Source organism: Pelmatolapia mariae, linkage group LG20 (assembly GCF_036321145.2).
Source record: "Pelmatolapia mariae isolate MD_Pm_ZW linkage group LG20, Pm_UMD_F_2, whole genome shotgun sequence".
Lineage (NCBI taxonomy): Eukaryota > Metazoa > Chordata > Actinopteri > Cichliformes > Cichlidae > Pelmatolapia > Pelmatolapia mariae.
The window spans coordinates 26893648-26906076 of NC_086244.1; the positions used below are offsets into that span (position 1 = coordinate 26893648).

A 12429-nucleotide genomic window follows, 5' to 3' on the forward strand; every position below is an offset into this window, starting at 1 on the left:
TGAAGAAAAAGTAGTAACAGTATGTCACCTGTCAAAACTTCTGTAAGATTTCCTAAATGCCAAACCGACATTTTATTTAAAAAGGAAAACATTTCAAAAAATTAGATCACTGTTATTATACCTGTGGTTTGTTCCTCCACCCATCTGAAATGTCCCTCCTCTCTGCACAGCCAGTCGGGTGTACTGGACGCCACGATTGCTTCCTAACCGGCTAGTGAAGGCCGGTGAGCGCAAGATGGCTGAGAGGGCTGAAGACGAACTATGACCAAAAAGCCTTTCATGCATCAGTTGTCTCTGACGTGCCTCTTGCTCTCTACGTAATGCAGCAGCTTCAGCAGCAATGTCTGGAGGCATGACAGCCAACACACTGTCCTCCATGTCTTCAAGAACACTGCGACGGAGCTCTGATGGCAGTGTCTGGATGAAAGTTACGGGATCTAAAGGTGTGTCTCCTTGGGGAGGCTGCTGGGCTAGTTCCCTACGCTGCTGCTCTGCTCGCTGCTGGGCAAGAACCTAAGACAACCAATGGCATGCTTAGCAAATAGAACCAATTGTCAGTGACTTCTTTAAGGATTTGTTTGAAATATCTATGAGTAAGCATTTTGCTTACTCACGCAATTTCAAAAAAACCATAACTTCTCACCTCCTCCTGGATGGCAGGTGGTAATGCTGCCAGGAATTCAGGGCTGACCTCTGTAACCCCTGGCCCTCCCAATACAGGTGCAGTAGAGGATGGCAAGCTTGTAGCAGCTGGAGGACGGGAGGGTGGTCTGATGCCAAGCTGATTCTGCAGCACCTCTCGGCGGATGTCCTCAGGAAGAGCTGCCAAGAAGGAGGGATCTACACCCTCTGGCAGGCTGATGCCTGCCATCATAAAATAGAACAAAACAAACCCCCAAAATGAAACAATTCAATTAATATTATACAGTTTATTATTGCAGGGTTCACTACAGAATATCAGCCAGACTGCGTCCAATCCAGGCAACGTAAAGCATCAAGTTTGTGTTGGCAACAAAAGGGCTCATCTTGCAAGATATGTCCAAAATTTCACATTAGAATTTTTATGGTTCTTCCATGAAGGTTGTATCACTTTTGGCACCTGACCAAAACAAACACACTGATGTTTTTCATACCACTAAGCTGTGTAATACTATAAACATGACAAACCAGAATGATAACAACAAAGCAGCTAGATGGAATACTAAAACGGATTAAATAGGAGCCAGCATTTCACAAACTATTTTGGTTACCACTTTTTGTTTATCTTAAACATGCTAGTCAGTTACTCCTTTCCAATGACGTCACACACATAAATGATAGCAGTCATGATTGATTGGGGAGCAATGTATAATCTGTTGTCTCTCAATCAATAAATGCAACATTTTATGGCTGTCCAATCAGACATAGTAACCATCACAACAGATAAAAATGTCACGTAGTCTGACGGTGGCATACGCAGAGATTCTGCCCTTCAGTCATATATCCACTAACCATCCAAATTGCTGTTTACATTCAAGTATCTCAAGTTTCAATGAAGACTTGGCAGGAATTAAATAGAGGGTACAAAAGATTACCATCAACAAGGAGCAGCAGCAGCAAAAATCTGTATCTGGCCAAATGTGAAATATGGTCACAAAACAACCAGAACAGTTTTTGCAAAGCATTATAATTACTCCAGCAAAGATAGAAATACTATAAAAGGTCAAAACTTTCGTCAAATTATTGATATGTCTGAGGTAAGCATAATGACTGTAATATGGCAAAAACATTTTTGTGAGGTTAATGTTAACATGGACCTCTGACTACCATATTCTCATCAATTCATCCAAGTGAACATTTAACCCAAATGTAATCAAATCTCCTTCAGGTATTCCTGAGGCATGACATCCAAGCCAATAAGAGAATACAATGGCATTGACCCTGCAAAAGCATAAAAATATTAACAATTGCAGAAGTTGCAGAGTACTTTACCTGCAAGTGGATCCTCCTCCTCATTGCTTGTAGAGGGAAGGGGCTCTTCCTGGATGGCCTGAGACTGGCTGTCAGCACTGTCACTCCTGGGCATAGTTTCCCCAGGAGATGAAACAGAAGTAGAGCTGCACATATTAAAACAAACAAAAAAAACAAAACAAAGACTATTATTGCTATCAAAATTATGTGCAATATCTATTGATCTCAAAGTTCTAACTGCATGAGATGCCTTTTGAATCCTATGTGGAAATTTAACAAAATCATGAAATAGCTGTATTTGTTTCATAAAGTACCTACCTAAGGTTTGAGGTCGGAACAATTTTAAAGATACATATAGACCGTGATTTTGTTTTCTGTCAAACTTCCTCAACATCAGTCCAAGAGGTTCAAATGGCAGAATATACTGCTTTTAAACAGAGACTTGGTCAGTAATGAACTTCTAGTTTCTACCCACCCAGTTTCTGCATCAGTTTGCCTGTCAGTCAGGCCACTTTCCCCACTTCCAGACAGCTCCTGAGAAAGCTGGGTGGGCTGGGCAGGGTTGGGGGCAACTTCTTCCTGGGTGGCAGAGGCAGGGCTGCTGGTATCCATTGGTGACCCTTCCAGTTGTGACACACCAGCTGCTGCAGGCTCAGAGTTCTCTACAATGTCTGGACTTAGAGAGGCTGTGAAAAGGAAAGAGAGCTTATCATTCGGGCTAAGAAGTTCTCTGATCATTTAATGCACTACGTCTGAATTCCTTGGTTTCATTATGCGTTATGATAGCTTCTACAACATTATTTAAATTACAAATATGCTTCCTTACTGTTGGCCAGTCTGTATAAATAGAGTTTTCAAAGTTAGTCTACCTTCCCTGCCTTCATCCAACGTTCCTCCACCACCACCTCCGACTCTCTCACCGATTGCAGGTGCCGGGGACATTTCCATCTGAGATGCCTCTGCTTCACTGTTTGGCCTCTCGGCTGTCGACAAGGGTGGAAGGCCAGCCCCTGCCAGAGCAGCCAGTGAGCTAGCATGCGACTCAGCCAGTAAAAGGTCAGCTATTGGTTGGTGGACCTGCTGACTAATAGCAGTCTCCAGCGAGACTAAGGCCTGTTCATGAGGAGCAGGTGTGGTTGGAGTGACTTCTCCAGATGGTGGGGCAGTGAGGAAGCCCTCTGAAACCCTGGGTGGATCCAGACATGACACAGTACCACCCTGAGCCTGCTCACCCTCTGCAATATTCAAAGAAACACTTGTGTGAAGAAAAGGGACAGTTTAAATTATTTTTATTTGAATAGATTCAAGTCTTAAAAACAATTTACATATCTGACAATGCCTCAACATGACTGTTGCATCTTAATATCACTTTTCTGCTATATCTGCCAGCTACTTGTGCACATGTTCCTGTTAAAAATATGTAATTACAGTAAACATTTTCCATTCACACAACTGCTTCCAAAAATTTTTTAAAACCCTTTTAAAAAAGGTGTTAATAATATTCAAAAAAGAAAAATCAGGGCACAGAAATGTCAGAAATAACATTGTGGTGATTAGCTGGTGAATAGCTATTTAACAGATGACAAAGGCCTCTGCTGAGGAAGGCAGTAAGTTGTATAGTTATCTCCTTAACGGGGTGCACAATCCTGATCCCCAACAACAACACAACTTACTACCTCACCACAGCACAGACAATAAAAATAATACATTGAACAAAAGATATACATGTTGTATATCAAAAATGTAAATATTTAGAATAAGGTTCTTAAAACAATGTAGCGGCAATAATTCTCAGTTCAAAAAATTTACGAGTTAAGAGATCATCTCCTATGAAACAAATGAAGATGTCGAGCTGGTATGGCGTTGCCATAAGAAAGACAGTAGACTGTATAGTTATCTCCCAGATCTGGTGTGATCCTAAAACTATACAAACTACTACCTCATCCCACAGCACGCACAGCAAGCTGGCCACTTGCCTCTGGGTTGTCCAATCCACATAGGTCAAGGAATTTAACATTAAAACAGAAACAAAAGCAAAATCTTTATAAATGTCAGTACCTGCTGTGTTCTCTGCACCATTAACCGTCCCCAATCCAGAACCCTGTGGACACAAAATGCTGACGTTAGAAAAAAACAAAAAAACAAAACATGAGTACATCTACCAAAAATGCATGCACTATTGTATCTGAAAATACATCCTTATGCACAGGCAGCAATCATCTGCTAACCTGCAGGCTCTGTTCTCTGGCCTGTTCTGCTCCAGAGGCCCTCCTTTCATTCTGTTTGGACTCTTCCTCCTCAGCTAGCTGCCGCCTTCTCTTCTCTCTGCGCTCTTCCAATTCCTCATCTCGCAGACTTTCCAGATGCTGCAGGATAGGCACCTTAACCACTAAAAGCAGATGGGGCATTCAAATCAAAATAGTTTTCAATTTAAACTCAAAAGGTTTGTGAAATGTCACCAAGTCAAACTAATTTTTGGTCAAGTTACTAAAACATTTTGTTTTTCACTGGTCACCAAAAAAATGTAATGAATTCTAACCATCTCACTAAAAATCAGATCACAACTATGTGAACTGCTGTCTTTAAATAAAATGCAATAAAAAGCCTATATGCTAACTATAGATTTGTCTGAAATTAACAGGGAATGTCCAACCACTTGACTACCATATCCAAATTATTTATGGTCCAGTTCTCAGGAATATAAATATTTTCTGAAGGTACCAAAAAGATGACACACACATACACACAATAAATAAAAGAAGTCATAAAAGTCATAAAAATGTTTTCATTAATCATATGACTACCTTACTACCACTGAAAAGAAACCTCTAGTTTACCTGCAACACAGTCGTGCATACTCTCTGCATCCAGCACTTTGCACTCATCAGTCCATCTAGTCAAGGCAGTAGGAATGCTAGAGAGGGTCCCTAAAGAAACAAAAGGATAAAAATGTTACGCATTTAGGTTAATAATAAACCCGACCCTTACAATGCTCTGAAGTCTATGGTAATATATACCCGCTTGACCTCCAGTACTGCTCTGCTCATGGAAGAAGTCGTCCAATAACTCATCATCAGAACGAGCTATGATATGCACATCCTCATTTCCAACCAAAAGGCGGGCACGACCACGTGATTGTAAAGGCAGAGAACTGGAAAGCTGTAAAATGTCTGCTGCTGCACTGGGACCTAGCAGTCTGAAGAAGAAAGAAAAGAAGGAAATGCCTTTTTAATGTTCAGGCAGACAAAGAAAGCTGGTTTAAAACAGGAGCTGCTTAATAGAGCCACATAAACAAACATGGTTTCAACCTTTGTAAGATAAGTGGAGGGTTGGGCTGACGATTATGAGGGTAGTGGACATGGATTGTGTGTCCACTGTTGGCAGTGAGCTGACGTAGTGTTCGCTGGCTGCGGCCCATGCCCTGCGCCAAGCGGCTGCTAGTGCCTGCCACACCTAGGGTGAGGGATCCGTGGTCAGCATGACGCACCATCAGTGGGTGGGAGCTAGGGATGTTGCCTGGGGAAGGAGGGATGTCAGCTGATAGAGAAAAACAGAACACAGCACGCAGACATTAGGGAGAAACCTCTAGCATAAACCTAAAAACGTTCATGAAAAGTAAAACTTATTTAAATTCATTTTCTGTATCTTATGATTTGTTATTTTTAACCAGCTACTGAACAGAACCACTTAGTAGAGCTAAACATTTTGGTAGCAGCACAACAGGTATAATTATTATTATTCTGCATACTGGTGGTTTTTGCAAGAAACATCAGTACGTGTATCAAACTGAAGCTTTTCTGTTAATCAGGAAGCTCAATTTTACAGAAAAGAAATAAAATAAAAAATAGATTTGCTTAGAAAGGACTCCTTTGGGATTAAGGGCGTGAAAACTACGTGACCTTACAAAAACTATCAGATTATCCCGCTTACCATTGTTGGAGAACATGTTGTCAAACTCTATGATGAGGTCATCATCCCTGTCAAACCTTTCAAAGCGAATGTGTGGTGCAGCATTGATATCAGGGAAGTCTTCGTCCAACTCCATCTCCGAACCTTCATCATCATCATCCTCATCTCCTTCTTCATCATCCTTAACAAATGGTACAGGAAATAAATCTTAAACATAAACAAAAATCAAGCTTTTTAACGAGCTTCACTGCATTAATCCCTACCTGATCTTCCTCCTCCTCTTCTTCCTCTTCCTCCTCTTCATCTTGGCTGTCTTCATCATCATTGCTGCCACTAGAATCTTCCTCCTGTGTGTGCTCCTCATCCTCTGGTTCTAAGATGTTCATGGAATCTGATGGAAGAGCCAGTCAACACTTTACATGTACATCTCAACAAATAACAGTGTTCCCTTTCAGTCAATTCACTCAGTACAACACATAAGTATGAGATATCACACCCCCGCGTGTCCTAGCTAGAGAAACCTTTATTCACGCCTTAAAGGCACACAATGACCTGTGATGACATGTGCATGGCCCTGCCTGCACATATACCCCCTTACATCACAGTCATCCATCAGTTGTTATGCTCTTCACCTAGCTAAAACAATTCTGCATAGTTGCAGCTTGCTGCTGCTTGTTAGCTCTGTTGTCTGCTGCTTGAAGTTAGCTTAACTGCCCCTGGTGGTGCTAGCCATTAGAGCAGGGCGATATGGCCAAAAATATTTATCACGATATACATTTGAAAATTTGCGATAACGATATAACTGACGATATAATTAATGCGAGACAAAATACAACTCCACAACTTTACTAGCGCAAAAAAACACCATCCATTTATTTTCACTTAAACAAGAAGCTGTTTTTTTATGTGCATTAAAGCTATATAAAAATTTAACAGTGCAAATGCAAATTCCTTGTTGAAAGTGTAACCAAAAGGCATTTCCAATAGAAATGGGCTGACATATCCAGAGCATAACCATGTATAATATCCACTGAAGTTAAAAAGAGGTGCTTTGCAACATTAAACTGCAGTGTGCCAAATAAAAAAGTCAAATATGTATTTTGCACGGGATTATAAGGAACATTAAGCGAAACAAAGCAGTCAGATAAATCAAACTTTATTCAACTCATTCTTCTTGCTTCCTCCACTTCTGTACCATTGATTCATTAATGCTGTATTCCATCACAGCTGCTCTATTTCCATGTTGTTGCAGTATATTAATGACTAACCTGGTATTGTGGATGGATTATCTCAGTTGTTCTCCTGACTGAAGTTTGGTCCATTTATAGCATCCTGCCATGCGATTGCATTTGTCTCTAACCATCAGGAACCTTCACGTTAACTTTTATCGAGTGGAAAAGCATTCATCTTGCAGCTTCACTGTTTATGTTATGCTAACATAGCTGTGTCGCTAGCGATCACGTAGCACATCATTATATACCAGCTAGCCCAACTTCAGTAACCCTACAAACGTCACTGCTGTTTAGTTTCCTGTCTTCATTTATGTTGGAAGTGATAGCAGAGCTGTACGTTTGAATTTTTTCAGAAATCTCAGTCAGATCATGCTATATCATGTTTAGGTAACTAGCGAAACTAGCGAGCTAACTTCCTGCTAACTTCTAACTCCGTTAAATGTAATACATTCTGTTTTCATGGATGCCTGGATGTTAAACTTCATAGTTACACCTGGTAAAGCAGCAATACTGATCGTTTTATTAAAGATGAAAGAATTTAGACAGTTTTTAACTCTCAGTGACGCTGCAGTGTTCGTTTGACTTTGGGACCTGAAGCTGACGGAGTTTAGGACCCAGATTACTCCAAGATTTACGGGCACCTTAGTCCGACAAATACGGCAATAACGACGGCCCGCTTGCATGTTCTACAAAAAAAAAAAAGTGCTTTGTTGTGTATCTGACGGACAAACACCAAACCAGTTCCACATCACTGAAGTTGCAGCATTTTTACAAACCAATTCTGGTTCATCCGTTTCACTCAACAATCGGCCATGTGCGTATGAAAACAAAGGCACTGCACATGCGCGTTTTACCCATATTCTATCGCGATATTTCATTTTCTTATCGTTGCCTAACATTGTACCGGTATTACCGTGAACGGTATAATATGGCCCAGCCCTACTAGCCATGTTCCCAGAATTCGTCTCCAAGCTAACCGCATCATGGAAACGCGTCACTGTGCATGACTATTGACAGTACATAGAGCTGGAAGGCGCTGAGGAGGCTGGCTTTGTTAACCCACCTCCTATGGAGTCTTCCCTGGCCCTGTCCCACAACCATCGTGTCGGTGACCCTGCAACTCTGCTGTCCAAGCACTGCAGATTTTCCGCATCGCAGTTGAACAAGATTTATCATGCTCAGGCTGGCACTGTCCGCGTCATGAGCCCCGTCACTATGCTCCAGACGTACCAGGCGATGTGCCTGGGAGAGCTAGAGTTGCTGGTTCCTGCAAACAGCCCACTGACACCTCTCCATAACAAGGTCAAGTCAAATGTGCCTCCTAACAAATGTGCAGAATCATCGTTAGCCCCCCTCAGAAAGAGGGGCGTCCGCATCCTAGCTCATCTATATGACTGGGCTCTTGTCGCTTGCTCCAGAGCGACACAGCTGTCATTGAGTTTCTCTATGAACTTTCAAAAACACCTCACTCTGTTTTAAAAGAACCAGGGATTAAGTTAAGCAACCCAACGCTAACCGAGATTCAGCAGATTTCTTTCCTCGGTTTGGAAATATGCTTGCTTTCCAGCCGCACACATTTGTCGCAGCACATAGTGGCTTTGTTTCATTGCAGCCTCGCTCAGTTTCAGCTCATATGTAGACTACACTTCCAAATGATACTATGGTTTTTGGGCATGATGGCATCTATGATCACCACTAGGACTGTTATAGATCCACAAGCTCTATTGTGGATGTTTTGACATTACTTAAGGAGCTGCTGGATAAGGCCCTTTCGTTTTCTACAATTAAGGTTTATTTAGAAATTATATCTGCTTGTTATATTGGCTTTGATGGGGTGACACCAAGTGCACATCCTCTTGCCATAAAATTTTTTTTTTTAAAAAGACCCATGGTTAGGTCCAGTGTCGCTGAACGGGACTTGTCTTTGGTGCTAGAAGCCCTTTGCTGCCCCCCTTTTGAAACCGTTGAGTATGTGAAATTTCTTTCATATAAAAGACTGCATTGCTTTTCGCTTTGGTTTCTGACCTTCATGCTCTGTCTGTGCATCCCTCCTGCACACAGTTCTCTCCTGATGGCTTCAAAATCATATTGTGCCTGAATGCCGTATATTTACCAAAGGTCATTCCTGCAGCTTATAGCTCAATGGAATTTCAGCTTCTGAGCTTTTGCTCCATTTCTTTTGCATCTAAGGAGCATAGGAGGATGCATTTTGTGTGCAATGCATGTGCTACATACCAACATTGAGTGCACTCAGAATGTGCGTTTATGTGACCAGTTGTTTGTCTGCTTTGCTAATCCAGCCAGGAGGTAGAGCTCTGTCTAAACAGGGACTGTCTCACTGGATTATAGAAGCTATATCACTGGCGTACCAAGGGTCTCGCTTTGCCCCAGGGCTGCGAGAGCTCATTCCACACAGGGGCGTGATATCCCATACTTATGTGTTGTACCGAGTGAATCGACTGAACGGGAACAGAAGTTATATCTATAACTGTTCATTTTGTCAAAATGTTGTACCTTCCCGGTTGGCCTGAAGAGTTGATGCTTGGCTAATATTGGAGGGGGCTTCATCCATCAACACGTCCTCTTGCGATTCATCTTCACCACTGCGTCCAACTAATCAACAGAACAAACAAACGCTACATCAGCTCTGGGCTGTTCTGCCTGTTTGTAATCAAGAGTGAACTCAGTCTGAAATCATACATAATTAAAAAAGAAAACTAAACTAAATTATACTGCTTGTGCTTCAATGCACTGATTTGTTTCCTACACCTATTATGGAAAGGTTAAGTTATCACAAGCAGTGCAGAGAACTGCTCCATACTTTTCATTGCCCAGCAACACTCACTGTCACCCCTGAAATGAATCCAGTTGCCTACCTATAATTGTGCTGTTGACCGTGCCAGCATCTCTCTCCAACAGCTCATCAATCAGATCCACCAACTCATTCTCTACCTGCATGGAAAGGAAATGATATACAACTACACAGTCAGCCTTCACATGGTGCACAAAATGAATGGGTATCTACACACTTATGTTCTGACCTTTAATTACAAATGTTACAGATCAGGGGATCTGAGTGTAGTTTGAGCTATTGTGTGCGTTGTGTGTAATGCAATGTTAATACATTATTTACCTGCATAGCCTGTGTGCTAAGAACCTCTGGCTGGCCAGCAATGACCACTGCGTCTCCCTCGGTTTCTCCATCCATCAGATCAGTGTCTGTTCCTTGGACCCTGTGGCTGCCATCCACTGGCTCTGCCTCACCGGACTCTCCTACAACAGATGGCCCACATGAGCGTCATACATTTGAAAAGTAGGCTATTAAAGCATTTCATCTCTCTCATATGGATACCTTGGTCCTGAGTGTTGCTGTTGCTGTCCCTGGTAGTGCCCACAGGGTCGTTTTCAGTCTTGTTCTTGCTGGAGCCTCCCTTGCCCCCAAAGAGACTGCTAGGCTGGTTAACAATTCGTGAGAGAGTTTCCAGTGGCTTCAAGGCAGCATTCACTGTGTTGGCCATGTTGGGACTAAAGCAAAGGACACAAAGGGAAAATAAGGAGCCCTTTCAGATTAATTTATTCAGTATTAATAACTGCTGAAAAACCAACTTGATTCTGAAACAGAACTACTCACAAAAATGTATTATGACAGAAGTGAACTTAAGTTATATGAGTACTAACTGGTAAACCAGATAACTACTGGCTAATTTTTCAGGAAAAGTTTCTCAGGCTAATCTTATACCTGGACAAATCCAAGCTGTGTGGCACACGTGCCAAGTCATTGACCAGTCCTTTTTTAAGGAAGAGCCTTATAATGTTGTTCATGCCGTTATGTTGCGTCTTGGCTGCTGCTGTGCTATAGAAACTGGATGTCGAAGGGCATGACTCCATGATGGTGCTAATGATACACATCACTGCCTGAAGCCTGTAAAATAGGTTTTGCCAAGATGAGAGAAAATGGGTTGGCATAGATTTAGAAAAAACAAAAACAACAACAACAACAAAACCCCACACACAGTCAGGGTTGTATGACATTTTTATTCCATTTACCTGGCATGTTTTTCAGCACCTTCTGGCATCGCTAGGGCTCGACTTAGGGCAGCCTTTACCTCATTCACTAAGGACACCTGGGCATCAGTGCCTGTCCCAGCAGCTGCTAGGCTGGCTAGAAAAAGACGTGCCAAGGCTGGGGTGTCCTTGTCCTCTGAGTTCTGGGTGTGAGGCAGCAAGTGGTCGAGCACAAAGGCTAGGACACTGCAATCCTGTTAGGATACATGCATGTCAAAATGAGTTGAGAGGCTTGAGAATACAATGTGTGAATGGCTGAGAAGAGTTTGTTCAGCTACCCACCTCCTTAATGAGCTCAGACTGCCCAGCTGTATAACAGTAGGAGGCGATTAGCGTGGCGATTCCCACGTAGGAGCGCACTAGCTCAGCCAGTAGTCTCAGGATGGTAGAAGTAGGCATGAGAGGTTTGCTTGCCTTGACCTTAGCTGCTTTACTCTCATCTGAAGTGGTACCCTTCTCTCCCTCCTGCTCCTTCTTCTCTTCCCGCATTTCTTCTGGTGTGGAGGCTGAGGAAGTTAGCATAACACAATAAGTTATGCCTTGTATAAAACTGAACTCACAAGAAGTGAGTTCACAGTGAAGTTCACCGAGTTCACATGAGGCAATGTTTCAGCCTTGTGATTTATTTTGCACTTAAAATAAGAAAACTCTCTATTCGCAGGTGTTAAGAGGAGCTTTGAGTCTCACCTTCTCCTTGTGGAGTACCAGACTGGGAAGACTCTGCAACGCCTCCATCAGCAGCAAATACTTGAGTCTGAAAAGAAGAAATGGTTTTATTATTAACTTAGAAACAGATACAAATGGCACACTCCAGTGCACATGCACAATAGGATTATATGTCACTGAAGACTCACGTTGATATGGAATGCAGACTGGGAGTCAAAGTCACTTCCTTGACGGGTGAGCCGGTACTGCTGGTAAACATCATCACCAACATCCTGCAAAATCTGGCAAAGGTCTTGACCACCGGGTACAGCTGCTGCACGTTCTTCTGGACGCTCGGCTGAGACGCACACAAATGCATTAATACCCGAAATGTTCAAACGACTTTTGGTGCAAATTACACAAAAATTACTCAAGTCAATATCTTGTTAAAATGTCTTACGTTCTTCAGGAGCATGGTAGGCAGCCAAAGCATTAAGCATGTCATAGATGACCTCTTTGATGGTGTCAGGGATCGGTGGTAATGGTGATAGTTTCAGAGGAGTGGTCTTCACCAGCTGCACAGCATTAGGTCCCTTAATTCGAAGGTTCTCAAACTCATCGTCAGAAG

The 12429-nt window shown here is 42.4% G+C and overlaps 1 protein-coding gene across 11 annotated transcripts in view; it reads right to left on the reverse strand.

Annotated features, from left to right (window-relative positions):
- huwe1 (HECT, UBA and WWE domain containing E3 ubiquitin protein ligase 1) overlaps positions 1-12429 on the reverse strand; it is a 50089-nt gene that overhangs the window by 9373 nt on the left and 28287 nt on the right. For 8 of the 11 annotated variants that reach the window (XM_063464463.1, XM_063464466.1, XM_063464464.1 and 5 more), the window contains 22 exons: positions 12262-12429; positions 12011-12159; positions 11844-11910; positions 11439-11662; positions 11139-11350; positions 10831-11013; positions 10444-10616; positions 10225-10364; positions 9968-10043; positions 9606-9704; positions 6123-6250; positions 5881-6040; positions 5259-5487; positions 4968-5146; positions 4788-4877; positions 4179-4339; positions 4009-4051; positions 2820-3185; positions 2426-2636; positions 1972-2096; positions 644-864; positions 122-513 (listed from right to left, as the gene is read on the reverse strand). In XM_063464463.1, the coding sequence (XP_063320533.1) occupies positions 122-513; positions 644-864; positions 1972-2096; positions 2426-2636; positions 2820-3185; positions 4009-4051; positions 4179-4339; positions 4788-4877; positions 4968-5146; positions 5259-5487; positions 5881-6040; positions 6123-6250; positions 9606-9704; positions 9968-10043; positions 10225-10364; positions 10444-10616; positions 10831-11013; positions 11139-11350; positions 11439-11662; positions 11844-11910; positions 12011-12159; positions 12262-12429 (3796 nt within the window). The remainder of the gene's footprint in view (positions 1-121; positions 514-643; positions 865-1971; positions 2097-2425; positions 2637-2819; positions 3186-4008; positions 4052-4178; positions 4340-4787; positions 4878-4967; positions 5147-5258; positions 5488-5880; positions 6041-6122; positions 6251-9605; positions 9705-9967; positions 10044-10224; positions 10365-10443; positions 10617-10830; positions 11014-11138; positions 11351-11438; positions 11663-11843; positions 11911-12010; positions 12160-12261) is intronic. The other 3 variants (XM_063464469.1, XM_063464467.1, XM_063464465.1) reach the window with 2 other exon arrangements.